Source organism: Microcaecilia unicolor, chromosome 5, assembly GCF_901765095.1.
Source record: "Microcaecilia unicolor chromosome 5, aMicUni1.1, whole genome shotgun sequence".
Lineage (NCBI taxonomy): Eukaryota > Metazoa > Chordata > Amphibia > Gymnophiona > Siphonopidae > Microcaecilia > Microcaecilia unicolor.
The window spans coordinates 119766790-119794773 of record NC_044035.1 but is presented as its reverse complement, the minus strand read 5'-3'; the positions used below and the strand labels follow the sequence as shown (position 1 = coordinate 119794773).

The following is a 27984-nucleotide window of genomic DNA, read 5'->3' as shown; positions in this document are numbered from 1 at the left end:
GTAGTAGCAGCGGCGCTTCGCAGGCTGGGAGTGCATGTGTTCCCTTATCTCGACGATTGGCTGGTAAAGAACACATCCGAGGCAGGAGCTCTACAGTCCATGCAGATGACTATTCGCCTCCTGGAGCTACTGCGGTTTGTGATAAATTATCCAAAGTCCCATCTTCTCCCAGTACAGAGACTCAAATTCATAGGAGTTCTGCTGGATTCTCGGACAGTTCGTGCCTACCTCCCGGAGGCAAGGACCAACAATCTGCTGTCTCTCGTCTCCCGGGTACGAGCGTCCCAGCAGATCACAGCTCGGCAGATGTTGAGATTACTGGGCCACATGGCCTCCACAGTCCATGTGACTCCCATGGCTCGTCTTCACATGCGATCTGCTCAATGGAACCTAGCTTCCCAGTGGTTTCAGGCTGCGGGGGATCTAGAGTACGTGATCCACCTGTCCACGAGTTTTCTCAAATTCCTGTACTGGTGGACGATTTGGGACAGTTTGACTCTGGGATGCCCCTTCCAAATTCTTCAGCCACAAAAGGTGCTGACTACGGATGCGTCTCTCCTGGGGTGGGGAGCTCATGTCGATGGACTTCACACCCAAGGAAGCTGGTCCCTCCAGGAACGCGATCTGCAGATCAATCTCCTGGAGTTACGAGCGGTCTGGAACGCTCTGAAGGCTTTCAGAGATCGGCTGTAGATCAATCTCCTGGAGTTACGAGCGGTCTGGAACGCTCTGAAGGCTTTCAGAGATCGGCTGTCCCATCAAATTATCCATATTCAGACAGACAACCAGGTTGCCATGTATTACATCAACAAGCAGGGGGGCACCGGATCTCGCCCCCTGTGTCAGGATGCCGTCAGCATGTGGCTCTGGGCTCTCCGTTATGGCATGTGGCTCCAGGCCACATATCTGGCAGGCGTAAACAGTCTGGCCGACAGGTTGAGCAGGATTATGCAACCTCACGAGTGGTCGCTCAACTCCAGAGTAGTGCGCCAGATCTTCCAGGTGTGGGGCACCCCCTTGGTAGATCTCTTTGCATCTCGAGCCAACCACAAGGTCCCTCAGTTCTGTTCCAGACTTCAGACCCACGGCAGACTGGCATTGGATGCCTTCCTCCTGGATTGGGGGGAAGGCCTGCTGTATGCTTATCCTCCCATACCTCTGGTGGGGAAGACTTTGTTGAAACTCAAGCAAGACCGAGGCACCATGATTCTGATTGCTCCGTTTTGGCCGCGTCAGATCTGGTTCCCTCTTCTTCTGGAGTTGTCCTCCGAAGAACCGTGGAGATTGGAGTGTTTTCCGACCCTCATCACACAGGACGAAGGGGCGCTTCTGCATCCCAACCTCCAGTCTCTGGCTCTCACGGCCTGGATGTTGAGAGCGTAGACTTTGCCTCTTTGGGTCTGTCAGAGGGTGTCTCCTGTGTCTTGCTTGCTTCCAGAAAAGATTCCACTAAGAGGAGTTACTTCTTTTTATGAAGGAGGTTTGCTGTCTGGTGTGACAGCAAGGCCTTAGATCCTCGATCCTGTCCTACACAGACCCTGCTTGAATACCTTCTGCACTTGTCTGAGTCTGGTCTCAAGACCAACTCTGTAAGGGTTCACCTTAGCGCAATCAGTTCATACCATTACCGTGTGGAAGGTAAGCCGATCTCAGGACAGCCTTTAGTTGTTCGCTTCATGAGAGGTTTGCTTTTGTCAAAGCCCCCCGTCAAACCTCCTACAGTGTCATGGGATCTCAATGTCGTTCTCACCCAGCTGATGAAACCTCCTTTTGAGCCACTGAACTCCTGCCATCTGAAGTACTTGACCTGGAAGGTCATTTTCTTGGTGGCAGTTACTTCAGCTCGTAGAGTCAGTGAGCTTCAGGCCCTGGTAGCCCAGGCCCCTTACACCAAATTTCATCATAATAGAGTAGTCCTCCGCACTCACCCTAAGTTCTTGCCGAAGGTTGTGTCGGAGTTCCATCTGAACCAGTTAATTGTCTTGCCAACATTTTTTCCCCGTCCTCATTCCTGCCCTGCTGAATGTCAGCTGCACACATTGGACTGCAAAAGAGCATTGGCCTTCTATCTGGAGCGGACACCGCCCAACAGACAGTCCGCCCAATTGTTTGTTTCTTTTGATCCCAACAGGAGGGGAGTGGCTGTGGGGAAACACACCATATCCAATTGGCTAGCAGATTGCATTTCCTTCACTTACTCCCAGGCTGGGCTGGCTCTTGAGGGTCATGTCACGGCTCACAATGTCAGAGCCATGGCTGCGTCAGTGGCCCACTTGAAGTCAGCCAATATTGAGGAGATCTGCAAAGCTGCGACGTGGTCATCTGTCCACACATTCACATCTCATTACTGCCTGCAGCAGGATACCCGATGCAACAGTCGGTTCGGGCAGTCAGTGCTTCAGAATCTGTTTGGGGTTTAGAATCCAACTCCACCCCCCTAGGCCCATGTTTATTCTGTTCCAGGCTACACTCTCAGTTAGTTGGATAAGTTGTTAGGTCAATCTCAGTTATGTCCTCGCCGTTGCGAGGCCCAATTGACCATGTTTGTTGTTTTGAGTGAGCCTGGGGGCTAGGGATACCCCATCAGTGAGAACAAGCAGCCTGCTTGTCCTCAGAGAAAGCGAATGCTACATACCTGTAGAAGGCATTCTCCGAGGACAGCAGACTGATTGTTCTCACATACCCGTCCGCCTCCCCTTTGGAGTTGTGTCTTCCCTTGTCTTTGTCTTACTATATAAGGGACTGACGAACACGAGCCGGTTCGGGCGGGAAGACGGCCACGCATGTGCGGTGCGCGTGGGCGCGCAAGAGCTAGCAAAGGCCTTTGCTAGTGAAGTTTCCGATTGGAGGGGCTGCCGTGGACGTCACCCATCAGTGAGAACAATCAGCCTGCTGTCCTCGGAGAATACCTTCTACAGGTATGTAGCATTCGCTTTACATTTGTACCCTGCGCTTTCCCACTCATGGCAGGCTCAATGCGGCTTACATGGGGCAATGGAGGGTTAAGTGACTTGCCCAGAGTCACAAGGAGCTGCCTGTGCCTGAAGTGGGAATCGAACTCAGTTCCCCAGGACCAAAGTCCACCACCCTAACCACTAGGCCACTCCTCCACTACCTCTATCATATCCCCCCCTAAGCCGTCTCTTCTCCAAGATGAAGAGCTCTAGACGCTTCAGCCTTTCCTCATAGGGAAGTTGTCTCATCCCCTTTATCATTTTTGTCGCCCTTCTCTGTACCTTTTCTAATTCCACTATATCTTTTTTGAAATGCGGTGACCAGAATTAAACACAATATTTGAGGTGCAGTTGCACCATGGATTGATACAAAGGTATTATAACGTACTTCTTCATGTAAGCTGATTCCTTTTCAAAGTGCATCGGATATGCAGAATAATGAGAAATATGTTAAATGCTGTTTCACGAGATATTTTTTTTATATTGCTGCTAGTAATTTTTTTTTTTGTCCCTTCAGATTAATGGCATTGCACTAGATAACAAGTCACTGACAGAATGTGAAACGTTGTTAAAAAACTGCAGGGATTCACTTAGTATCTCATTGATGAAGGTAAGTAGAAGCATACTGATTTCCCTTATTTAGTTGTCTAGTGAGTTTTCAGGGCAAGAGCCATCCCTAGTTCCACAGCCAAAATAGCCACTAGGACCTCTCCTGTGACAGCCTTGAGGCAGCCATTTTGAGATTGGAAACAGCATGAGCAGGTGTGACTGGAGATTGCTTCTGCTTATGCAGCTTTCGATCCCAAGATGGCTGCCAGGACCTCCCGTAGCAGTCTTGTGAAGCTGCTGCCAGACATCCCAGCATCCATTGTGGCTGTGGAACTGGCGGGGGCCAGAGTGACTGGGGATCACTGTTGCCCTGAAGATGCATTAGACCACCAGGAGATTTAAAGGTAGGCCCAGAGAGGACCTTCAGGTGGTGGTGGGAGGTGAGGTGGGCGACAGCAGCAGCGGTAAGAGTGATTGCAGGGGGTGGGGGCAGAAAGTTCAGTTTCGATTTAGACTGAAACCGAACTGCAAATTCAGTTGCTGATTCAGTTTCAGTTAGCCTCTACATTTTAAAGCTTTTTCCATCTCTTTTGTTTACTTCTAGTGTTTCCATAGCTTTATTTGTTTCTACCGACTTACCCTGTATATAGGGTAACCGTTATGCTTAATTGTCCTGCACCTCATATAAAGTTCTCCAGAATGTATCTGTTTCAGCTGTAGTTGGTGTTATTTTCACTATACTAATGCTCTTTCCAGTTCCCCTTTTTGGGTTCTTTGTGTCCAAGAGAGTCCACTGTCATGGAGAACTCTAAGTTCCCACGAGGAAACACAAAAGGATAAGAGTAAGGGGTGGGAGATGGACCATGGATGCCAGAAACTGGACAGACTTAATCTTGATTTAAGGTGTTTATTGGTAAGGGACTCGATAAACAACTTAAATCAAGATTGTCTGTCCAGTTTCTGGTATCTGTGGTCCATCTCCTACTCCTTACTCTTATCCTTTTGGATTCTTTGTGAACAGTTTGTTTTTATGTTTCACTTCTGTTTTTTCACATCTCCACAGTTTGTCCTTCAACTGCTACTTTTAATTTATTACTGAAGCATATAACTTTAAGGTCTTCCTCCATTAATGCTGCTTGTTTCAATTTGGTGTTTTGGATCTCTGTCATTCTCCAAGGACAAGCAGGCTGCTTGTTCTCACATGTGGGTCGGCGTCCACGGCGGCCCAGGAAATGGCAAATTTTTCAACAGCAAAATTATAAAGTTTTGCCAGAGCCTTCTAGCGCGCGCATGTGCAGACGACTTCTTACCCGTCACGTGAGCGTTCCCGCTCAATTTTTTCTTGTCCGCGGTGAGGTAAAGAGGTTTTTCCCTGTTCTCTTCGCTGGCCCAGGAAAGAGAGTCTTGATGATTCTTTTATATTTTTTTTCTTTTCTTATTTCGTTATTCGTTCTTCTTTTAAAAAAAAAAGAAAAGAAACCCGGTATTTTTATCTTAGTTTTTTGGCACTTTCTAAGTTTTCTTTATTTTCGATGCAGCTGGGTTTCTCCCCTTTTGTGCCCTTTACTTTTTTGGAACGATCGCATCGTTTAATTTCACCGAAGCCATTTTTCCTTCCATGTCATCGAAGACACCCAGTGGCTTCAAACGTTGTACTCTGTGCAACTGGACCATCTCGGGTACCGATACCCATGCTTGGTGTATCCAGTGCCTTGGGCCAGACCATAGCCCAGTCGCTTGCAGTCTGTGTTTTCACATGAAGAAACGGACCCAAGCGTCTCGAGAAGCTTTTTGGGGCTCGGTCTGGTCCTTCGATATCGACATTGGTACTGAAGTCGGCGGCGGCGACGACATCGAGGGACGCATCAACGTCAGCAGCGAAGGTAATGGCTACGGAACGACCAACTTGTGCTGGGAGCAGTGAGGCATCGAGTGGGTCTCCACCTGTCTCGAGGCCTCCTGTTATGCAGGCCCCCCGGGACCGACCTTTGTCGGACCCGGCCCCGAGGAGACGTGAAGATTCCACGTCTTCCTCATCAGTACCAAGGAGTCTTGATGACGGGCATCGAGCGAAGGCAAAGAAACATCGTTCTCCTTCTACACATGGTGCCGGGAGCTCCGGGGCATCGAGGGATTTGGTACCCGAGAAGCGTTGGTGCCAAGAGGATCGCTTTCCCTCTGTTTAGGAGGTGCCGATGCATCGGTCTAGCAGCCCGGTACCTGCTCCCGAGCCTCGACAGATTCTGCCACCAGCTCCTTTACCGACCCCGCAGCCTTCTCAGACGGTGGCTCTCGACGAGCACATCAGGGCCCTGCTTCTAGAGCTTCTGGAAGGTTTGCTGCGCTAGTCTGCTTCGATGTTGGGGGTGCTTGCGCCTTCCGTACCGTCTGCTGCAGCGGCATCTGGCCCTTCGCCTATGGTGAGGGTCCCCGACCTCGGTGCCGGCTGCTACTTAGGTCGACTCCCCTTCAACGTAGGTGGAGGAATCTTCAGCGGAGTCCAGGTGGGCGTCGACTTCTCGGCATTGCCATCGAGGAAGTCGTTCCTCGACTTCGAATCAGGCTCAGTTTTGGACTGCTCTGAGGGATGAATTGTCCAGTACTGAAAATGAGCGTTCATGGGAAGAAGAGGAGGATCTTGTAGTAAAGAAAACAGTATGGGCTGTTAATCCTGATCAGGTAATCTAATACTCCAGAGAACTGAAAAACAGCCAAACACAATCCAAAGGGTTGTGGAAAATGAATGTAAAGAAATGAGAAAAGTGGGAAATACCCTCAGAAACCAAGACCTTGGCGGGAGCCTTGGTTTCTGAGGGTATTTCCCACTTTTCTCATTTCTTTACATTCATTTTACACAACCCTTTGGATTGTGTTTGGCTGTTTTTCAGTTCTCTGGAGAAGAAGAGGAGGATCCCAGGTACCTTTCTTCTGACAAGTCCTATAGGATTCCTTCTGAACCTTCCCCTTCACTAGAAAGGAGATTTTCTCCACCGGAGAGTCTATCCTTCACCTCCTTTGTCCGGGAAATAACTGTGGCTATTCCCTTCCCTATGGAGGTTGAGGATGAGCCCAGGGCTGAGATGCTCGAGGTCCTGGATTATCCTTCTCCGCCTAGAGAGGTTGCAGCGGCTCCTATGCATAATGTACTGAAGGAAGTCCTTATGCAAAACTGGTCATTCCCTCTGTCTAATCCCGTGATCTTGAAAAAAACTGAATCCCAATATTGGATCCACAGGGAGCCTGGATTGATGAGGTCTCAGCTACCTCACAGTTCCATGGTGGTGGACTCCGCTGTCAAGAAGGCCAGGAGTACTAGGGACTATGCCTTGGCGCCCCCAGGCATAGAATCTAGAACCTTGGACTCTTTTGGGAGGAAGGCGTATCAGGCTGCTATGCTCGCTGCCAAAATCCAAGCATATCTGCTCTTCACGAGCATCCACTTACGGAACTCGGTGATGCATCTCTCCTGGGGTGGGGAGCTCATCTAGATGGGCTCCACGCTCAGGGAGCCTGGTCCTTTCAGGAAAGAGGTCTGCAGATCAACCTCCTGGAATTAAAAGCGATGTGGAACACGCTAAAGGTTTTCAGAGATCGGCTGTCCAACCAAGTAATCTTAATTCAGACAGACAATCGGGTTGCCATGTACTACACCAACAAGCAGGGGGGCACCAGATCTTGCCATCTGTGTCAAGAAACTGTCCAGATGTGGCTTTGGGCTCGCCCTCATGGCATGTTTTTCCAAACCACTTATCTGGCAGGCATAAACAGTCTGGCCGACAGGTTGAGCAGGATAATGCAACCTCACGAGTGGTCGCTGAACATGGGCATAGTCTGCAAGATCTTCCTAGCGTGGGGCACCCCCTTTGTAGATCATTTTGCCACTCAGATCAATCACAGGGCCCCTCAGTTCTGTTCCAGACTTCAGGCCACGACAGACTAGAGTCAGATGCCTTTCTCCTATATTGGGGGACAGGCCTTCTGTATGCGTATCCTCCCATGCCTCTAGTAGGGAAGACTTTGCTGAAACTCAAGCAAGACTGCGGAAACATGATCCTGATTGCACCCTTCTGGCCACGTCAGATCTGGTTTCCTCTTCTTCTGGAGTTGTCCTCCGAAAAACTGTGGAGATTGGACTGTTTTTCAACCCTCATCACTCAGAACAAGGGTCGCTTCTACTTCCCAACCTCCAGTCTCTGGCTCTCATGGCCTGGATATTGAGAGCTTAGAATTTGCCTCTTTGGGTTTTTCTGAGGTTGTCTCCCGAGTCTTGTTTGCTTCCAGAAAAGATTGCACGAAGAAGTGTTACTTTTTCAAATGGAGGAGGTTTGCCGTCTGGTGTGACAGCAAGGCCCTAGATCCTCTTTCTTGTCCTACATGGACCCTGCTTGAATACCTTCTACATTTTTCAGAGTCTGGTCTCAAGACCAACTCCTTAAGAGTTCACCTTAGTGCGATTAGTGCTTATCATCGCTGTGTAGAGGGTAAGCCTATCTCTGGACAGCCTTTAGTTGTTCGCGTCATGAGAGGTTTGCTTTTGTCAAAGCCCCCTGTTAAACCTCCACCAGTGTCATGGGATCTCAACGTCGTTCTCACCCAGCTGATGAAAGCTCCTTTTGAGTCACTGAATTCCTGCCATCTGAAGTACTTGACCTGGAAGGTCGTTTTCTTGGTGGCTGTTACTTCAGCTCGTAGAGTCAGTGAGCTATAGGCCATAGTAGTGCATGCACCTTATATCAAGTTCCATCACAACAGAATAGTCCTCCGCACGCACCCTAAGTTCCTGCCAAAGATGGTGTTGGAGTTTCATCTGAACCAGTCAATTGTCTTGTCAACATTCTTTCCTCGTCCTCATACCCGCCCTGGCGAAAGCAGTTTGCAAACCTTGGACTGCAAGAGAGCATTGGCCTTTTACGTGGAGCGGACAAAGCCCTTTAGACAGTCCGCCCAGTTGTTTGTTTCTTTTGATCCCAACAGGAGGGGAGTCGCCATCGGAAAACGATCTCCAGTTGGCTAGCAGATTGCATATCCTTCACTTATGTCCAAGCTGGGCTGACTCTGGAGGGCCATGTCACGGCTCACAATATTAGAGCCATGGCTGCATCAGTGGCTCACTTAGCCAGCCTCCATTGAGGAGATTTGCAAGGCTGCTACGTGGTGATCATTCCACACATTCACATCTCACTACTGCCTCCAGCAGGATACCCGATGCGACTGTTGGTTTGGGCAGTCAGTGCTGCAGAATATGTTCGAAGTTTAGAATCCAACTCCACCCCCCTAGACCCATTTTTGTTTTGTTCCAGGCTGCACTCTCAGTTGGTTGTTTTTGGTTTCAGGTCAATCTATGTTATGTCCTCGCCGTTGCGAAGCCCAATTGACCAATGCTCATTATTTTGAGTGAGCCTGGTTGCTAGGGATACCCCACATGTGAGAACAAGCAGCCTGCTTGTCCTCGGAGAAAGCGAAGATACATACCTGTAGCAGGTATTCTCCAAAGACAGCAGGCTGATTGTTCTCACAAACCCGCCCACCTCCCATTTGGAGTTGTTATTTGCTTTTTGATTAAAATGAGCGGGACTGCTCACGCGACGGGCGGGAAGTCGTGCGCGCAGTTCGCGTGCTAGAATGCTCTGGCAAAATTTTTAAATTTTGCTGTAGAAAAATGTGCCATTTCCTGGGCCGCCGTGGACGCCGACCCTCATGTGAGAACAATCAGCCTGCTGTCCTCGGAGAATACCTGCTACAGGTATGTATCTTCGCTTTATCTTTGATCATCCTGATCTTTTAGATACCCCTCTGTCAAGAACACTTCTTCTTGCAATGATTTTATTTTTCTTTCAATTTGTTTTTTTTCTGAGGAAGCATTATTTTTCTCTTCATCCTCATTCCCTGCATCCTTGTTGATATAATTTTCTTGTTAATAGTTTTTACTGCACACTATTGTATTCATTTAATTTTGGTGATATCATTTGATAGGCCCTTTTATACAGGTAATGACCTTATTCATCGTAGTTAAACTCTTTGAATGTTAAATTCATCTTGGGTAATCTTTGCCATTCCTGAAAGTCAGCATATTTATCTATTTCCAAATAGGCTAGGAGCTCTTAATTCCTCCGCCTCTGGGTCCTTCTCCTGCCTTTCTTTGCCTGCTCTTCCTCTTCAGTTGATGTCATACTTTGTCCTTTATCTTACTTTTTCTGGACCTCTTCTCTTTATTACTACCTTAACCTTTTTTCTAGTACTCTTCTCTGAGCCTCCTCTTTCTCTCTTATCAGTCTTTGTCCTGATATTCTTTTCTACTTGTACTCCTTTCTGGATCCACTCCTTCCTGTACGTCAGTATTCTTCTTGTGCTTCTTTTCAAACACTTTCTTTCTGTCTGTATCAGCTTTTCTTCTGTTCTCTTCTTTCCTTTTTTTTTTTATGCATGTAACTTTCTTCTGGTGCTCCACCCTGGTCTCCTCTTTCTTACTTCACTTCTTTTTCTACAGAAGACCTCAATTGTGTCAACATGTTATCAATCACTTATTTCTTTTCCTTGTTTAAAATTAGGGATTTTAAATTTGCAAAAGTTGCTTTTTGCAGCTTTTCTTGTGGCAGTATTCGTCTTTCTACCAGTTTTTGATGAACTTTCTTGGTAAACCTTCTTGATTTAAATATACATTTGTAGCCTAATGTTTGTATGTTTGGGAAGCTTGCCAGGTGCCCTTGACCTGGATTGGCTGCTGTCGGGGACAGGATGCTGGGCTCGATGGGCCTTTGGTCTTTTCCCAGTATGGCATTACTTATGTACTCTTTATCTACAGGAGTCTACTAAATTGTAGTTAATCCTCTTAACTCTTTCTTTAACTGTAGTGGTTTATGGTTTATCTTCTGCTACAGTGAGTCCATGAAAAAGTCTTCCATAGCCACTGTTTGAAACCAGGAGTATTACCATTGTCTACAGGCCTAGCTAGGACTGAATAGGCCCTGGGTGAATAAAGTAAGATGGGCTTCTCTATAACACCATCTCTCCCAAAGTATTGTTGGGGTGGGGGGAGACCCTTCAGAGCTCCAGTAAACAAGTCCTGTGAAAAGCAAACATATTCCAGACCTATATTTTATTTATTTTTGTTACATTTGTACCCGCGCTTTCCCACTCATGGCAGGCTCAATGCGGCTTACATATTATATACAGGTTCTTATTTGTACCTGGGGCAATGGAGGGTTAAGTGACTTGCCCAGAGTCACAAGGAGCTGCCTGTGCCTGAAATGGAAATCGAACTCAGTTCCCCAGGACCAGAGTCCACTACCCTAACCACTAGGCCACTCCTGCCACAGTAATAGAAATAGATACTGAAATGCAAGATGTCAGAGATGCATATTTCCCAAAACTGATGTTCTGCCATTAATACATTCAGAAAAAAATACTTTTATCTACTTTGGTTTTCTGAGCATTATTTTGTTCCCAGTATCTCTTTTCTGCTTTTCTCTTCCCAGGGTCTCTTGTCCTTTTGACATTTAATTTTTTCTGCGCCTATCATGCATCTCCCCTCTGTGTCCTTGTCCTTCTCCTTGTGTCCCTGTCCCTTTGCTCCCTCCATGCTCAGCATCTTTTCTCTGCCTCTGCTCCTTCTCATGTCCAGCTTCTCCCCTCTCTCTTCCCTTACCCTTCCCCTCCCCCCATGGTCCTGCATCCCTCCATCCATTGATCCAGTGTCTTTATCTCTCCCTTCCCTCTACTCCCCCACCCCAGGTAAAGCATCTCTCCCCCTCTCTTCCCCTCCCCTCTGCTCCTTCCCCCAGCTCCAGCATCTCTCCCCTTCTTTTTCCCCTTCCCTTTGCTCCAGGTCTCTCTCTCCCTTCCATCCTTATGCTTCCCTCTGCATCAACTCCCCCTTCCCCTTTATTCCAGCTCTCTCATCTCCCCCCAGCTAACAAGTCCAGCATCAATCTATCCACCCCTTCCTGTCACTGGTCCTTCCAATGCAGGCAGCACCGAAAACAGGCTACTTCTGGCTGGTCATGCCAGTGCATTTCCTCTGCCACATCCTGCCTCTATAATGTAATTTTCTGTAGGCAGAACACAGCACAGGAGGGGCCCAGAGGCAGCCTGTTCTCAGCACTGCCTCGTCCAGCGACCAACCAGCTTGTTGTGGATACTGGCAGCTGGTGGGAGGGCGATGAAGTGATGCTGGACCTGCATGGGGACAGAGGAAGGGAGGGATACTGGACTTGCAGGGGAGAGAAAAGGTCCAGCTGTAGGTGGCCCCTACCATTTAGAGGTCCTGGGCATTTTGCCCGGCTTGCTCAGTGGTAGCTAGGCTCCTGGCCAAGGGGAATGCTAGACATCAGCAGAGTGTACGTGGCCGACCTTCCCCATCTCCCTCCTCCTACCACCCTCACCACAGCTGCTATTTCTCCAGACCAGCAGCAGCACAAAGCAACCTGAAGCAGTCTCAGGGCCACAGTCTCTGCACATGTGCTATCAGCTCTGCTGGTCCCCTGCCCCAGAACAGGATGTTGACATCAGAAGGCGCGAGGTACTGGCAGAGCCAACAGTAAGCTCCTGGAAACTGCGGTCCCGGCACTGCTTCACATGTTAGCCGCTGTTCTGGAGAAGCAGCATTGGGTGGGGGGAACAAAGATGTGAAGTTAGACACAGGGGGGAAGAGAGATAGAAGGACAAGGAGAGAGAGTGGGGAGACGCTGGATGGAAGAAGAGAGAGAATAGGGGGTGTGCTGGATGGAAGGATGAGGGGGTGACGCTGAATGGAAGGTTAAGGAGGGGGAGATGGGTGGAAAGATTAGGAGAAGAGAGAGAAAGAGGAGAAATGCTGGATGGAAGGATAAAGGTCGAGAGGCAAGCAAGGACAGGAGCTTACATAGGTAGGTTTTATGAAGCGTACCTCCCTAATCAAGAGCTTTGTAAGGCATTGAGATAGCTCTGCATTGCAGTGACAGATGTAGTAACTGTCACAGATGAGCAGTAGACTATAGTTATGCAAGCTTGTTACCTCTAGTTTTTTATCCCAGGCTCTGTCAGACATCACCCATATGTGATGGCTCTGTAATCTGATGTCGTCATCCTGCCCCCTACCCCCTTTTATTTTTACAGGTAAGCAAATTCGCCTTATAGTTGATTGAAAAAAAACGCTAAGTTCCAGTCAGCACACATCTGGTCTGAATAGAATAGCTGTTCCAGTATTCACAAACTTTAGTTACCTACATAGAAGTGGATGATGCATAAAATATTGGGTCAGTCTCTTGTCATTAATAGACTGATGTCTGTTGTTAAGTGGCATTTTTATGTAATTAATAGAAGCTGTTATTTGTAGGAAATCTGTTTACATTCCATCTTACCTTGTTTATAGTTGGTATCAATAACTCCAAAATAGTTTGTAAAGGAAGCTAATAGATTACATACATCAGATAGCATAACCCGTGACTGATAATGCATTTCAATGATTCCCATTTGTCCTGTGTTAATGTGTTTACTGAAGATTGAGGCTTTCCAGATTGAAAAATTGATGTTGTCATAATCTCTAAAGTGGTGAATGTGTTCTCCTCTTGTCCTCATAGGTATTTCTTCCAAGTTCCTCTTGGAGTGGTCAGAACATATTTGAAAATCTGAAAGATTCAGAAAAGATGTTGAACTGCAGGGTCCATTCGTCAGAAATACAAGCTCAAAATAAGAAGAACTTGAAGCACAACAGTTCAACACAGACAGATATATTTTGTCCAGACATCCTTGATCTGAAAAAAGAGCAGAGAGAGCAGGAAAGTAGTTCTTTCTATGAACACAGGCCCTTTTCTAGCAGCTCTTTGCATGCAGTTACTCGTAGGACTTTACAGCACAGGTATCACAGTAACTCAGAGCACAGCCTCACCTCTTTCAGCCCAGCTATTTATGACGATCATGGGTATGGAATGGTAGACCTGGAAAGTAGGAAAATGCCTTTTGAAACATCTACATCTGACTGCATAATGGTGACAGAAGCACTGGACAAAGAGCACGTAGCTAAGCACAGTGGTGGAACTTGGCCTAAAGTTATGACTAGTGTGTCAATGCCAGAGACTGAGAAATTTAGTGTCTATAAAAAACCAAAGCAAAGGAGTTCAATCTTTGACCCAGACACTTTCAAAAGGCCCCAGACACCTCCCAAATTGGACTATCTCTCTCCTAATCAGTTAGCGGGTCATTCGCCTCAGTCCCCCAAAGCTGAGAGGGCTTCCACCCCTCCAACTCCTCCAAAACGAAGTGACTCTTTTAAATTTAAGCATAAACAGCAGGCTAGCTCTGCATCAGACTCTACTGTAACAACTGGGTCACCTCCTACCAGCCCAGCTACAGCTCAGCCCCCAATTTCCAGGGCACTGAAGCAGGATCCAAGTCATAAAGGCCGCAGCAGGAATACTGTACATTATTTTCAGGAGGAAGGGATGGACTGTACCCTCCTATCGTCCAGGAAATCTTGTGGAGAGGACATTGATTTTCAAAGAGTTGATGAGCCAGAGGTGAAAAGACCAAGACCCAAATCTGCTCCTGCTATGAGACACAAACTGACCCCTGTGACTATTCCTAATTCACCACTTCAGGTAGAACTTCAGTTTACACTGTCACAGCCTTTGGGTTAGAATGGAGCTTTCAGTTGTCCATTAATATATCTTTTAATGATGAAGTCACAGTAGTGTAGAGGGAAGAAAGTAAAGTATCCAGGAAACTGTCAGTCTATAAAATTTTTAAGACTATAGAACTAACTAACTTTTGGTGGAAATAGTTGCTGAGAGCTGAAGTTTGTTTATAGTACAGGTGGGAACTAGTATGTATACAATTTACTACATTGTCAATGTAGAGTGATTTTTACATCCATTTTACAACTGTGCATCTCATTGCACCAAATACTGACATTTAGGCACCTAAGTTGTATTCTACATGCAGACACTCAAATGATATAGCGAATATTTGTAAGATAGGTGGAGTGTGTGCAGGCCAGAGGCAGGACAGGCCTCTAGGCATACAGACATATTCTGTAAGTTGCTTGAATGCCTATAACATTTAGGCACCCCCATAAATTCCAGCTCCATGGCAGTGCCTAAATTGTACACTAATAATGGGGGTGCCTAAATTGTACACTAATAATTTTTTTCAATTAAATCTTGATTAGACCATAGAACACACAAGAGAACAGCACTCCAGCAGCTTTTCACAAAACTGGCTCTCATCATAGTGCTTAAATGGAGGCACTGTGTTGTAGAATTGCCCCCAAAGTATCAGCTGTTCTCTTCTGGTACAAACACAAATCCTAGGGCCTGAAAGTAGTAGACATCAGGTTGTTGAAGTTTAGTAATTTGAAGTGGCCTGATTTTCAGGTTTGGTTTCTGAAATTCCTCACCCAGGATTGTAATTTGAACAAGATACTGGTGAATTTCAGGAGGGAAAGTGTTGCCAGCATTGAACTATTTGATGCCATAAGTGAAGTTAAGGATGGCATGCTGCTCAGGTTTGCGCAGCTCACATGACATAGACTAAATTGGCTAACAGTTTTTATTGAGGTTGAATAGCCGATAGCCAAACCTGTTACAAAGTCAAAAGTTGAGGTATATACAAATGTTTACAACAGATAAGTGAGAAAATATAATAAAACCATTGACAAGTTTGTAATGTTCTTTTCCAAGATGTGAAGCTGATTCATGTTAAGTGTTTGAGGAGCTGTCAGCACTCACCTCAAGCATACCACACTTCTAATATTCTTTTAGCATCCAAGTTAGTGCTGCCTACCATCTTTCAAGTCCTATGAGAAATATGGAGGCTGATTAGTCAAAACACTGCTGTTTTCAGCTTTTAAGCCAATATTTTTATGACACCAGTCAAAGGCTGTTAAAACCATGCTGCAGACAGCTTGGTGCTGCATTAGCAGGGTTGTATATTGGCATTGAAGCTTGTAGGGAATGTCTAATAATGTTAGGGACTAAGGGGTAAGTACATCTATAATATTGCACCTCATTAGGCATGCTGATGCTGAGCGCCTAATTCTTTAACAGCATCCATGTGCCAAGATTCCGTTATAGAATATTAACATAAACCTGAATTGGAATGCCTGCTTCAGAATTTATGCCAGGTCAACAACAGGTGTAAATGGGAGCACCTAAATCTACAGCTCAAAATGCATAACTTATAGTATTCTGTAAATTACTTATGTAAATTGGAGACACGCCCATGCCACTTCCATGCACTGCCCATGTGTACACTCCCTTGCAGTTACATGCTCTCTTATGGAATAGTATGTAATGCAATTATGTGCATAAGTACCAGTTGTCTCGGCATTTACATGTGTAACTTCTGGCACCCAATTACAGAATTGCCTGGTAACTATGTAACATTTACCCTGTAAGTGAATAAAAACAGTTCACCACAAGAAAAACAGCATTTTCAGGTCATTAGACCTTTAATTTCTTAATTTGTTTTTGTAACCTTTGCTCCAGTGTCTGTGGGATTTAACCTTTATTGTAGAGGCTAAGTTCTGCAAATAGGACTACCTCTTTAATGGCAGCTGCACTCTGTTGCAATGTTGTGAAAGATCCATTAGGGAACAGATTGAAAAGTATTTCCACTTTTTAGCTGAAGAAGTCATCAGCAAAACAGTTGTACAATCATATATAGTAATAGGATGGTGACTTGCAGGATGAAATTCAATAAAACAAAGTTACAAAAAGATATTTAAAGCAATGGAGTGCTGGCTAAGAAATGTTAGTTGCAAGAGCTTTGTTTTAATGGTCTCGTTTGAGTTGATGATTTTTTTGTTTGTTTGTTTATGGTACTTGGCTCTTGCCTACCCTCTTCTCCCCCCTTTTGACTTCATTCAGCTATTTCTCCTCTCCTTTCTTCAGCTTTCCCAACCCAGTTACTACTTTCCTTCTGCCAATACTTCCCCTTAGGGACAACAAGAAATAGGTACAAAATGCAAGGTTAAAAAAACTATGAGGTCCTTTTACTAAGCTGCATTAATCACTAGTTTGCGCTTACCAGAGCTTAAGATGGCTTACTGCGGGACGCGATGAGGCATCCTGTGGTAAGTTTGGGATCTCTGCACGCTACCTGAACTCTAAAAGATATTTCATAATTTTTCTGGGAGGGGGGCATGTCTGTGGGCGAGAGAGTGGGAGTGTCTGTGCTAATCACTTAGCGCATCTACCTTACTGTTCAATAATGGATTAGTACACGATTACTGTGTGATCTCTTACTACCTACAAAATGGTAAGTGTTCACGTGGTAATAGCTCCTGCAGTCTAAAGTAGTCCCAACAGAAAATACCATTATTTGGCATTTTGATTACATGCTTCATCAGAGGAGAAAAATACCACAATGGATCAATATTTAATTGGTGTTAAATTAGTATTTCAGTTCCAGCATTGGAGCAAACCAGAAGAAATATAGCTGCGGAATATTAAGCCGCAGTAGAAAGTAGCCTTAGTGTGTCCTTACGCAGGTTTTTCCTGCACGCTAAGGCCATTTTTACCTCAGCATTAAAATGGCCAATTTTCTATTTTTTTGTATTAAATGGCCATGCGCTAATGTCGCCATTAGTGCGTAGCTATTGAAAACAGTTGAAGAGCACTTTTCCAAAACTCACTCAGTCCATTTTTTGTCAGTTTTAGCTCTGCAATTAATTTTGTTAAGGCAAGATTCCTTTACTGTAACTTTGAAACCTCAGATTGTGTTGTATCTTTAGGTACAGAAATACAGTGATGAACCCCCTTCTCCAGAAATCCAGGGTTGGGTACGGTACTCACCGAAACGTTCACCAAGGCATAGTGATGGCTTTGCAACTTTGCATGGCAGAGGGGTGTCAGCAGGTTAGTGAAATCTTTGTATCTTCCTTACAAGGTGAAGAAGTGTTGGCGTGTTAGTGAGTCTTGTGTCAGCCTTATTTGTTTATTTATTTATTTATTAGGAATTATTTACCGTCTTTTTGAAGGAATTCACTCAAGGTGGTGTACAGTAACAATAAATCAAACACGAACAATACACAATTACAGCAGTAAAAATATTCAAGTAACAGTACAAAGTAGGGCATGGTATACTACTTATAATGTCAACACAATACGTAATAGAACATTTTAATTGACAATGTAGGGTATAAGCAAAGATGGAACATATAGATAGGTAAGAGAGTAAGAGGTGTTAGAGAATAAGGTGACTAATGGTGCACATAAGGTTAGAGAGACGGTTAAATATTATCTCTGCTAGGTTAGGAGTGGATAAACATGTTCTGCTGAAGTATGCGCAGCCCATGTCACTGATTGTGTGTGTGTGTGTGTGTGAGACTAGCAAGTTAGTTACTTCTTCCATTAAAGGCCTGGTTGAAGAGTCAAGCTCTCACCTGCTTCCTGAAGTAGAGATAGTTTTGTTTTAAGCGGAGCCTTTCAGGCAGTGCATTCCAGAGTGTGGGGGCTACTCCGGAGAAGGCTTGCTTGGAGGTATCATGTTGTGCAATGTCTTTTGGAGAGGGTGTGGTTAGTAATAGTCCTTGAGAGGACCTTAGTGTCCTTGGAGGTAGAGGATCATCCTATTCGTCAGGTACTCGCGGACCCTGAAGATCAGACACAGAGTTTTAAATTTAGCCTTCATTGTACTGGTAGCCAGTGAAGGTTTTGCAAAAATGGTGTGATGTGTTTTGGGTATGGGGGGGGGGGGGGGCAGCTGGTGGTGGTTATACTTTTGTATATTTTGCTATGTGCAAATATATCTCGTGCATATTCATTGAGGATATCCTAAAAACATAACTGGTTTGTAGCCCTCCAGGATTGCAGTTTGATGCACCTATGGTAAAAGGTTGAATAGCAGTGCTTTGCTAATAATAAACATACAGTGGGGGAAATAAGTATTTGATCCCTTGCTGATTTTGTAAGTTTGCCCACTGACAAAGACATGAGCAGCCCATAATTGAAGGGTAGGTTATTGGTAACAGTGAGAGATAGCACATCACAAATTAAATCCGGAAAATCACATTGTGGAAAGTTTATGAATTTATTTGCATTCTGCAGAGGGAAATAAGTATTTGATCCCCCACCAACCAGTAAGAGATCTGGCCCCTACAGACCAGGTAGATGCTCCAAATCAACTCGTTACCTGCATGACAGACAGCTGTCGGCAATGGTCACCTGTATGAAAGACACCTGTCCACAGACTCAGTGAATCAGTCAGACTCTAACCTCTACAAAATGGCCAAGAGCAAGGAGCTGTCTAAGGATGTCAGGGACAAGATCATACACCTGCACAAGGCTGGAATGGGCTACAAAACCATCAGTAAGACGCTGGGCGAGAAGGAGACAACTGTTGGTGCCATAGTAAGAAAATGGAAGAAGTACAAAATGACTGTCAATCGACAAAGATCTGGGGCTCCACGCAAAATCTCACCTCGTGGGGTATCCTTGATCATGAGGAAGGTTAGAAATCAGCCTACAACTACAAGGGGGGAACTTGTCAATGATCTCAAGGCAGCTGGGACCACTGTCACCACGAAAACCATTGGTAACACATTACGACATAACGGATTGCAATCCTGCAGTGCCCGCAAGGTCCCCCTGCTCCGGAAGGCACATGTGACGGCCCGTCTGAAGTTTGCCAGTGAACACCTGGATGATGCCGAGAGTGATTGGGAGAAGGTGCTGTGGTCAGATGAGACAAAAATTGAGCTCTTTGGCATGAACTCAACTCGCCGTGTTTGAAGGAAGAGAAATGCTGCCTATGACCCAAAGAACACCGTCCCCACTGTCAAGCATGGAGGTGGAAATGTTATGTTTTGGGGGTGTTTCTCTGCTAAGGGCACAGGACTACTTCACCGCATCAATGGGAGAATGGATGGGGCCATGTACCGTACAATTCTGAGTGACAACCTCCTTCCCTCCGCCAGGGCCTTAAAAATGGGTCGTGGCTGGGTCTTCCAGCACGACAATGACCCAAAACATACAGCCAAGGCAACAAAGGAGTGGCTCAGGAAGAAGCACATTAGGGTCATGGAGTGGCCTAGCCAGTCACCAGACCTTAATCCCATTGAAAACTTATGGAGGGAGCTGAAGCTGCGAGTTGCCAAGCGACAGCCCAGAACTCTTAATGATTTACAGATGATCTGCAAAGAGGAGTGGACCAAAATTCCTCCTGACATGTGTGCAAACCTCATCATCAACTACAGAAGACGTCTGACCGCTGTGCTTGCCAACAAGGGTTTTGCCACCAAGTATTAGGTCTTGTTTGCCAGAGGGATTAAATACTTATTTCCCTCTGCAGAATGCAAATAAATTCATATACTTTCCACAATGTGATTTTCCGGATTTAATTTGTGATGTGCTATCTCTCACTGTTACCAATAACCTACCCTTCAATTATGGGCTGCTCATGTCTTTGTCAGTGGGCAAACTTACAAAATCAGCAAGGGATCAAATACTTATTTCCCCCACTGTACATACACACTAAAATCTGCACCCACTTCTAAAACATTTAACTTCTGTTGTCTTGTATCCTGGGGAAAAAAGTGTTAAAACAGTTTCCCATGTATTACATAGCCTATCCCCCAACAATCAAATATATTCCAGAAATTCCTAGGAAATAGAGGGGAAAAATACGGAGTAGCTGGGTTGGATAAGTATCCATCCTGTTGGACTTCGTGATCAGTCCTAAATACAATAGTGCACATCAAGTATATTGAGCCCACATGTTGCTAAATTGCACTGTTGCTTGTGATGACTGGATACATTTAGCAGTTCTTGTTGGTCCCTTCTACGAAGTACTGCCTTTCAAGGCAAAAACTCGACCTTGAGCAAGGAACTGGCAAAAGAGATCGGAAACAAAGTTGCAGAAAGGTACAAGTATAAGGTGTATGGCACCAACAAGATCCTTCAGACTAGTTGATTCAGCAAGAAGGGGGCCAATCAGTGAGGCAACCAATAGGCTAGTAAAAACTATGAAAGAGCTGCAGGTTTTCACTGCCAAGAGTGGTCAGTGTGTGCATAGGACAACAATATCACAAGTGCTCCATAAATCTGACCTCTATGGTACAATGGCCAGAAAGAAACTAATACTGAAGAAACTCACTTGAATCATATTTGAAGTAAGCGGAGGAACATTCAGGAGATAAGAGTTGTGTAGGAAAATGATGTTATGTTTGGGGAAAACCTAATACAGCACATCACCCAGAAAATACCATCTCTTCTATTAAACATTGTGGTGGCAGCAGTCCTTGGGGCATACCAAGTCCCATTGATATCCAAATTAATTGCATAAAATAGATTTGCATACCAATACAGCACACACTAAATCACTTCCTAAGCTTGAGCTTTATTGGTGGGTCATGAAGGAGCAGAGATCAAAAGCAAGCAGTATCACTTGCTAATGCCATTAATGGTCCTATTAGATAAAATAATGCACATTAATGGTATTAATGAGCAATAATATGGTAGCACACATTAGTAACTGTGAGGTCCTTTTACTCAGCTACAGTAAAAATTGACCTTAGTGCACTCTTAGGCAGTTTATTTTTTTACTGTGTACTAAGGCCATTTTTATATGCACTAAGACCTTAAAAATGCTTTTTTTTTTCTCTTTTCTCCTTTATTGGCTGCGCGCTAATATTGTCATTAATGCGTGGCCATTTATAAAAATTACTCTGTTTTGTAGGTGGTATGGGCTCCTGAGTTATCCATGCGCTAACTGGTCAGCTTGCATTAATGTAGATGCATTAACTGGTTAGTAAAGGAATGCCCACTCTTTGCCCCAGCATGCCCCCTAAAAACAGAAATAATAATTTAGCACACGGTTAGCACACATACATTCAAATACTACCACAATGTGCTATAGTACATTACATGGTAGTCCATTTTTTTTGCTTTGTTAGGCACGCATTAGCACCTAACGCAGGTTAGTAAAAGGACCTCTCTGGTTGTTAATGAGACTGAGTAGGTCCTAAAATGTAAACCATATTTAGAGCTTCTGACTTTTGGTTTACACTGCCGAAAAATCAAAAATAAAATGAATAAGTATATGGGAAACAGGTAAAATGAGAAAACCAAGCTCTTTTCCTTAGTTTTAGACAATATAATACAATCAATGGTACTAAGCCACACTGATTACTGCAACGGAATTTACGCGGGATGCAAAGAACAGATCCTAAAGAAACTGCAGACCGCCCAGGACACGGCAGCTAGGCTTATCTTTGGTAAAACACGATTTGATAGTGCAAAACCCCTCTGCGAAAAACTACACTGGCTTCCAATCAAAGAACAAATTGCTTTCAAAATCTGCTCACTGGTTCATAAAATAATCCACGGTCTAGCTCCAGGATATATGATTGACCTACCAACAAGAAACACATCCGAATCAGCAAGAACATACCTAAATCTTCACTTCCCAAGATGTAAAGGACTCAAATACAAATCAACGTATGTGTGCAGTTTTTCCTACATTAGCACACAACTGTGGAACACATTACCAAAAGCCTTGAAAAATACGAATGACCACCTAAACTTTCGAAAAAACCTAAAACCTCACCTGTTCAAAAAGGCATACCCCATTGATCCAACATAAATGCCCGATCTCTGCAACACAACGTAACTAAATCACGGTACAGACTGGACAAAAATCTTCCGTGGCACGATCCCAATTAACTCTATCGAACTACTTAACAACATCAACTTGTATTTGTCTACACTGGAGTCTGCAAGTGCTTCTCCGGAACTATGTAAGCCACATTGAGCCTACAAATAGGTGGGAAAATGTGGGATACAAATGTAATAAATAAATAAATATGGAATTAGTTGTTGTAAACATCCAAACCAAAGAGTCAAAAGAAAAAAGAAGAATGTTGAAAAAATGCAAATGGAAAAGCTTTAAAACATAAAAGAATGGTTCATTACTTTGGAGAGCTCGGTCTGGATGGCTTGTGTTGCAGGAGAATAAATAAACCCATCCTAGGAAATGGACATGATGGTTGCAGGGCAATCAGCCCACTGTGCTTTTGTGTTAGTTAAAGAGTCAACAACTTGTTTTTCATGAAGGAGCTTTAACTGTACAGTATTAATGAGTGATATTTGATTGTATGATAACTTTAAAAATATTAAGAGTTTAAATACATAATCACTAAGAAGAAAAAAACGAGATAGTAAAAAAAAACTTTATTGAGCATATGAGTAACTTTAGCGGACTAGTGACGAGCTGGGGTTTATTTAAGCAACATCCGTAAACAATGGGTATGCTTAATCCCCCAAACTGAGGTCTCAGATAACATCAGTGCAGGTACAAACAAACCGGAGAATTGTGCATAAAAAGCAGTGCAGACATCTTGTTATCATATGACAAACTTTAAAATTGAGGTATATTTTCAAAGCACTTAGACTTGTAAGTTACATAGCAGCCTATGGAACTTTGTAAGGCTTAGTGCTTTGAAAATGAGTCCCATCAAGCTTGTCAAGAGCGAATCCTAAATGGCAACATCTGTATTGTGTTTATTTTGAAAAACAAGTTTTGTTCCCCCCCCCCTTTTTTTTTTTTTTTTTTGAAACAGAACTTGTCACATACTCACCTTTTTTCCACTGATCAGGTACTGCTCCAAGAAATTTATCACCTTGTTCTGCAGTTACTGCTGTCATGAGAAATCCAGTGTACACTGCCTGGAGCCACAGAGTTCACACAAACAACTGTCCATCTGTTGCCAACCAAATTTGCCATCAACATGTGCACACCAGGTACTGCTCTTCTGTGGTTTTTGTTCATGCCTTTAAAGTACTTGAGGAGGAAAAGTTATCAGTGTTGGCATCTGTAGACCCAGTTAATTTTACCACAGGATCTCATTGCATAAAACGGGACCGTGTGCTAAAATATCCCAACTTAATAGTAGCCCACATTGATAATTTCCCTTCTAAAGCAGTTCTTGTGTGCCTTAAACTTATATTAATTAAGTTAAAGAAATTAATCTGGATTGGTTATTTATACTTCCTAAAATGCAAAACATTTTTGTTCCTATTTTGTCATGTGAAAAAATAGAACATTTTTTTTCTATAAATCATTTTCTTTTGAAAAGGAGTAGGAAAAGTTTATGGTAAATTTAGAAAAGAGTCGATGATTTCTGTATTAAAAAGTTTGAATTTCTGTTATTACTGTTAAAATTTGCCTACATAGATAATGCAGAATACTTTTAGTAGTGTTCTACCATAACAAGTAATTGTTTAATTCAGTTCACAGCATCAAGGTCGACTAAGCTTGGACCTAAGCCACAAACACACAATTGATTATTCTGAAAATTCACGGTCAAGAGCATCACATGGCTCAAACTCACTACCATCCAGTGCTCGGCTTGGTAATTTTTGCATCTTTTTGCATTGTTAATTTTGTTGCTGTTCTTTTGCGTTGTATGTTCTCTTTGACCTTTAATCTTTTACTTTATGAATTTTTTGTCTGGTTATTCTAACATGGTGTTTTCTGCATAAGGTGAGAAATGAATGCTAATAAATTGGATTTTTAGTCTACTTTCATGCTACTACTACTATTACTACTTATCATTTCTATAGCTCTACTAGACGTACGCAACACTGGCCACAAAGAGACAGTCCCTACTCGAAAGAGCTTACAATCTAACTAGGACAGACAAACAGGACAAATGAGGAATAAGGGAATTACAAAGGTGGGAATGATAAAAATGGGTGCTGAACAAGTGAGTAAGGGTTAGGAGTTAAAAGCGACATCGAAAAGGTGGGCTTTTAGCCTAGATTTGAAGACAGCCAGAGATGGAGCTTGACGTACAGGCTCAGGAAGTCTATTCCAGACGTATAGTGCAGCAAGATAAAAGGAATGGAGTCTGGAGTTAGCAGTGGAGGAGAAGAGTGCAGGTAAGAGAGATTCACCCAGTGAACAGAGTTCCCGGGGAGGAGTGTATGGAGAGATGAGTGGAGAGGTACTGAGGAGCTGCAGAGTGAATGCACTTGTAAGTCAATAAGAGAAGTTTGAACTGTGTGCGGAAGTGGATAGGGAGCCAATGAATTGACTTGAGGAGAGGGCTAATATGAGCACAACGACACTGGCGGAATATAAGTCGTGCAGCAGAATTTTGAACAGATTGAAGAGGAGAGAGATGGCTTTATGGGAGACCTGTGAGAAGCATGTTGCAGTAGTCTAAGCGAGAGGTGACAAGAGTGTGGATAAGGTTCTGGTAGTGTGCTCAAAAAGGAAAGGACGAATTTTGGTGATATTATTATAGAGAAATGAAAGAAGGTCTTAAGAACTCACTTTGTGTGTATGTGTGTGTGTGTCTTTCCCTTATAACTCTTTTTCGTTGTTTTCTTCACATCAAATTTTAATGATAATCAGAGCTAGATTTAGACTTGGTGAAGCTCTAAGCTATATAGAGCTTGGAGGCCCCTTGTTATAAAAAGTTACACCAGAAGGTCTAACAAAGATGTGTACCAAAACAAGAACCTTCGGCTGCCACAAAAATTGAAATCAAATATATGCCTTTTAATTATTTAGTAGCAAGGTATTTAAAGTGAATTTCTGAATTTTGTTGTTTCAACTGTGGATGTCAGCTCTGTGCACAAAAAGCCACATAAAATTCTAAAAGCCAAAAGAATTCTGAAATTTTGTGAGGCCCTAAACTGTAGTTTGTTTATCTTATGCTTAAATCCAACACTGATGACGTCAGCTGAGACATGAAAACACTTGCAAGTGCTGGGGGGATGTTTGGGGTCCTTGAATATGTGTAGATCATGAGCATGCACATGCACACTGCACATGTATTAAGCAAAGTAATAGGGTTTTTAAAAAAATAGTTCTGGTTGTAACCATTTGTATTTTTTCTTATTTAGTGGCAAATGTCGACCCTCTCATCATACTTGATTTGTATTTTTAATTGTGTGATATTCCCCAGTTCTAACTACTTCAAGCAACGGATTAAACAATTTATGGTTCCAAGTAGCTCCAGTTTTCAAGAAAACCATTTATCAGTTTTGGAGAAGGCCATTTATCAGAGCTAATGTGCCTTGGGTGAATCTCTTCATATAGGCAGTTAATAAATCCCAATAAATATTAGAACAATTGATACAGTGAGGGACGGACAGTGTCAAAGCAATACCTAAGCTGTGTTTGTCCAGCAACACCAACTTGATTTTTACCTGCATTAGATAAAAATGTGTTTTTTTTAAATTTTACATGGCTGCTGTTCATTTCATTTAAAGATTTCTAATGTCTTCTATTGACAAATAGGTTCTTCAAGCAACTTGCAGTACAGAACTGAACGGATTAAAATTCCTTTAACACCTAGGTATCCAAGGTCCATCATGGCCTCTGACAGAGGTAAAATCCTTGTATTTCTTACATGGGGATTTTGTCTTCATATTCTAGGCAAGGGTATAAACTAGTTTTGATCTTACTGTTGATAAGCTGCATTTAGACATCCTATATAATAAAACTCACCCTCAACGTTCTGAGGACACTGACGTCATTGTCAGGTCCTCCGGGCACTTCCTTCCGCTTCGAAGCCTTCGTGGTGGTGAAGCCACCAAAACCACTGTGTTGAGGCCCCGCCCTCGCGTCAAACGTTATGAAGTCGAGGGCGGAGCAATGGCGTCAGTGGCTTCACAACCAACGAAACAGCAGAATGAAGGTGGCGTGCTGAGGTCCGCAACAATGGCGGTCAGTGCCTTCAGAACGCCGAAGGGATGAGTAGGGAGGGGGGGAGGTTCGGAAGGAAACCGTGCTAGCGCCCGTTTCATTTGCACAAGAAACGGGCATGTTTTACTAGTTTAGTATAAAACACATTTCTCCGAGGTCAAGCAGGCCTCCATATTCATACAGCTGAGTGATGTCATCCAGTGGACCCGGTGTGGATTATGACTAGAGGTATTAGCACAGAACTTTCTAGCAGCATCCCACTGCGCATGCGCCAGTGCCTTCTTGCCCAGTGTGTGAACGTGGGTCCCTCATTCTTCATTTTTCCATGGAGCAGGGAGGGACATGCTCCATGTCTTCATGTTTTTCTCAAGTGCATGTTTTTTCTCTTGTGCCTTCCTGTGTCGGTTTTCAAACTTTGTGGATAATTTTTTCCTTTAATTTACCCTTCTTCTGTTGCCCTTAATTTCTTTTAGTTTTTCAGCCCTTAAAGTTTCCTTTATATTTCTGTATTGCTAGGCCCTTTTAGGCCAGAGCCCCAACTTTGATGTGAACTTCCCCTTTTTTCCGGTTCACAATTGAGGAGTTTAATTTGGCCGCAATCCTTTTCTTAATGTCCAAGAAGACCCCAGTGAGTTCAAAAGGTACGCCAGTGTAATTGGGTAATTTCCATGGTGGACCCACACAACTGGTGCATTGGGTGTCTTGGACCTGACCATGAGCCTAACTCTTGTTCTCTCAGTTTAAAAATGTAGCTAATGACACAGAGGGCGCGGCAGGTTCAACAAAATAAGCTTTTTGGTTTGTCAAAGGCCGATACATCAGCACCGGAAGCATCAACCTCAATAGCTGCCAAAACTTCAGCCTACACTGGGAGTGCACTGGCATCAAGGAGGTCTTCATCTCCCTCAACATCACGCGCTGAGAGTAGGCCCCAGGACCGGTCAGCATCAGACCCAATACCGAGGGCATTTTACAGGTTCAACAACATACTCGTTGACACTGAAGAACCATAGTACTTTGCATTGGGGAAGCCCAAGCATCAGACCTCCTCGATGGATGGTACTGGGAGCGTCAGGGCATTGGCATTGCTGGTACCCAAGAAGCGCAGGCACCGGGAAGAGCACTCCCCCCTCCTTGGAAGAGGTGCCAGTGAGCAATTCTCCCAGCAGCCAGGTTCCCACTATCAGTCCAACACTTTCCGGCTTCCCCACATTTGCAGATGCCTTCCTTCAACGTGCGGTTCCAAGCCATGCTGGGGGAGGAGCTGGCGCAGATGCTGCATTTCCAAACCGCTCAGACATTGAGGATGTATGTACCAACTGCAAATGCAGCCCAAGTTCTTCATGAGGCTCTTTCCATGCCAGTGCAGAGATCGTTGAAGGATGTCGACCTCAATACATACAGTACTACTCCGAATGTTGGGGGAGGAAGCTTCACCGTAGTTGGAGAGTAGCGCTTGTACCTCAGCGTTCTTCTGGGTATAGACATAGATCTACTGAGTTGAGGCAGGTACAGACTCCCTTTAGTTCGACCTGAGTACGGTGAGGAGTCTGAATGGGACTGTTCATGGGATTCAAGAAGAGGACCCATATTACTTTTCAGAGGAGAAGTCTTATGGGATACCTTCTGATCCCTCACCACCTTAACAGAGATGAAAATCTCCATTTGAGGTTCTTTCACTGGTTTAATGAGGGAAATGGGTTTTGCCATCCCATTTTGAAAACGGAGAAAGAGCCCAGGGCGGAGATGTTGACTGTCCTGGACTCTTAGCCTCCTCCTATGGAAGGGGCAACTGTGCCATTACACCCTATCCTTAAGAATGCACTGATGAAGAACTGGGAATCTCCCA

At 44.3% G+C, this 27984-nt stretch overlaps 1 protein-coding gene across 1 annotated transcript in view; it reads left to right on the top strand.

Moving 5' to 3' along the window:
• The window catches only part of DLG5 (discs large MAGUK scaffold protein 5), a 298386-nt gene that overhangs the window by 182530 nt on the left and 87872 nt on the right, over positions 1–27984 (top strand). The window contains 6 exon segments of the mRNA XM_030203236.1: positions 3472–3564; positions 13061–14077; positions 17212–17335; positions 23074–23218; positions 23708–23829; positions 25728–25817. Of these exon segments, the coding sequence (XP_030059096.1) occupies positions 3472–3564; positions 13061–14077; positions 17212–17335; positions 23074–23218; positions 23708–23829; positions 25728–25817 (1591 nt within the window).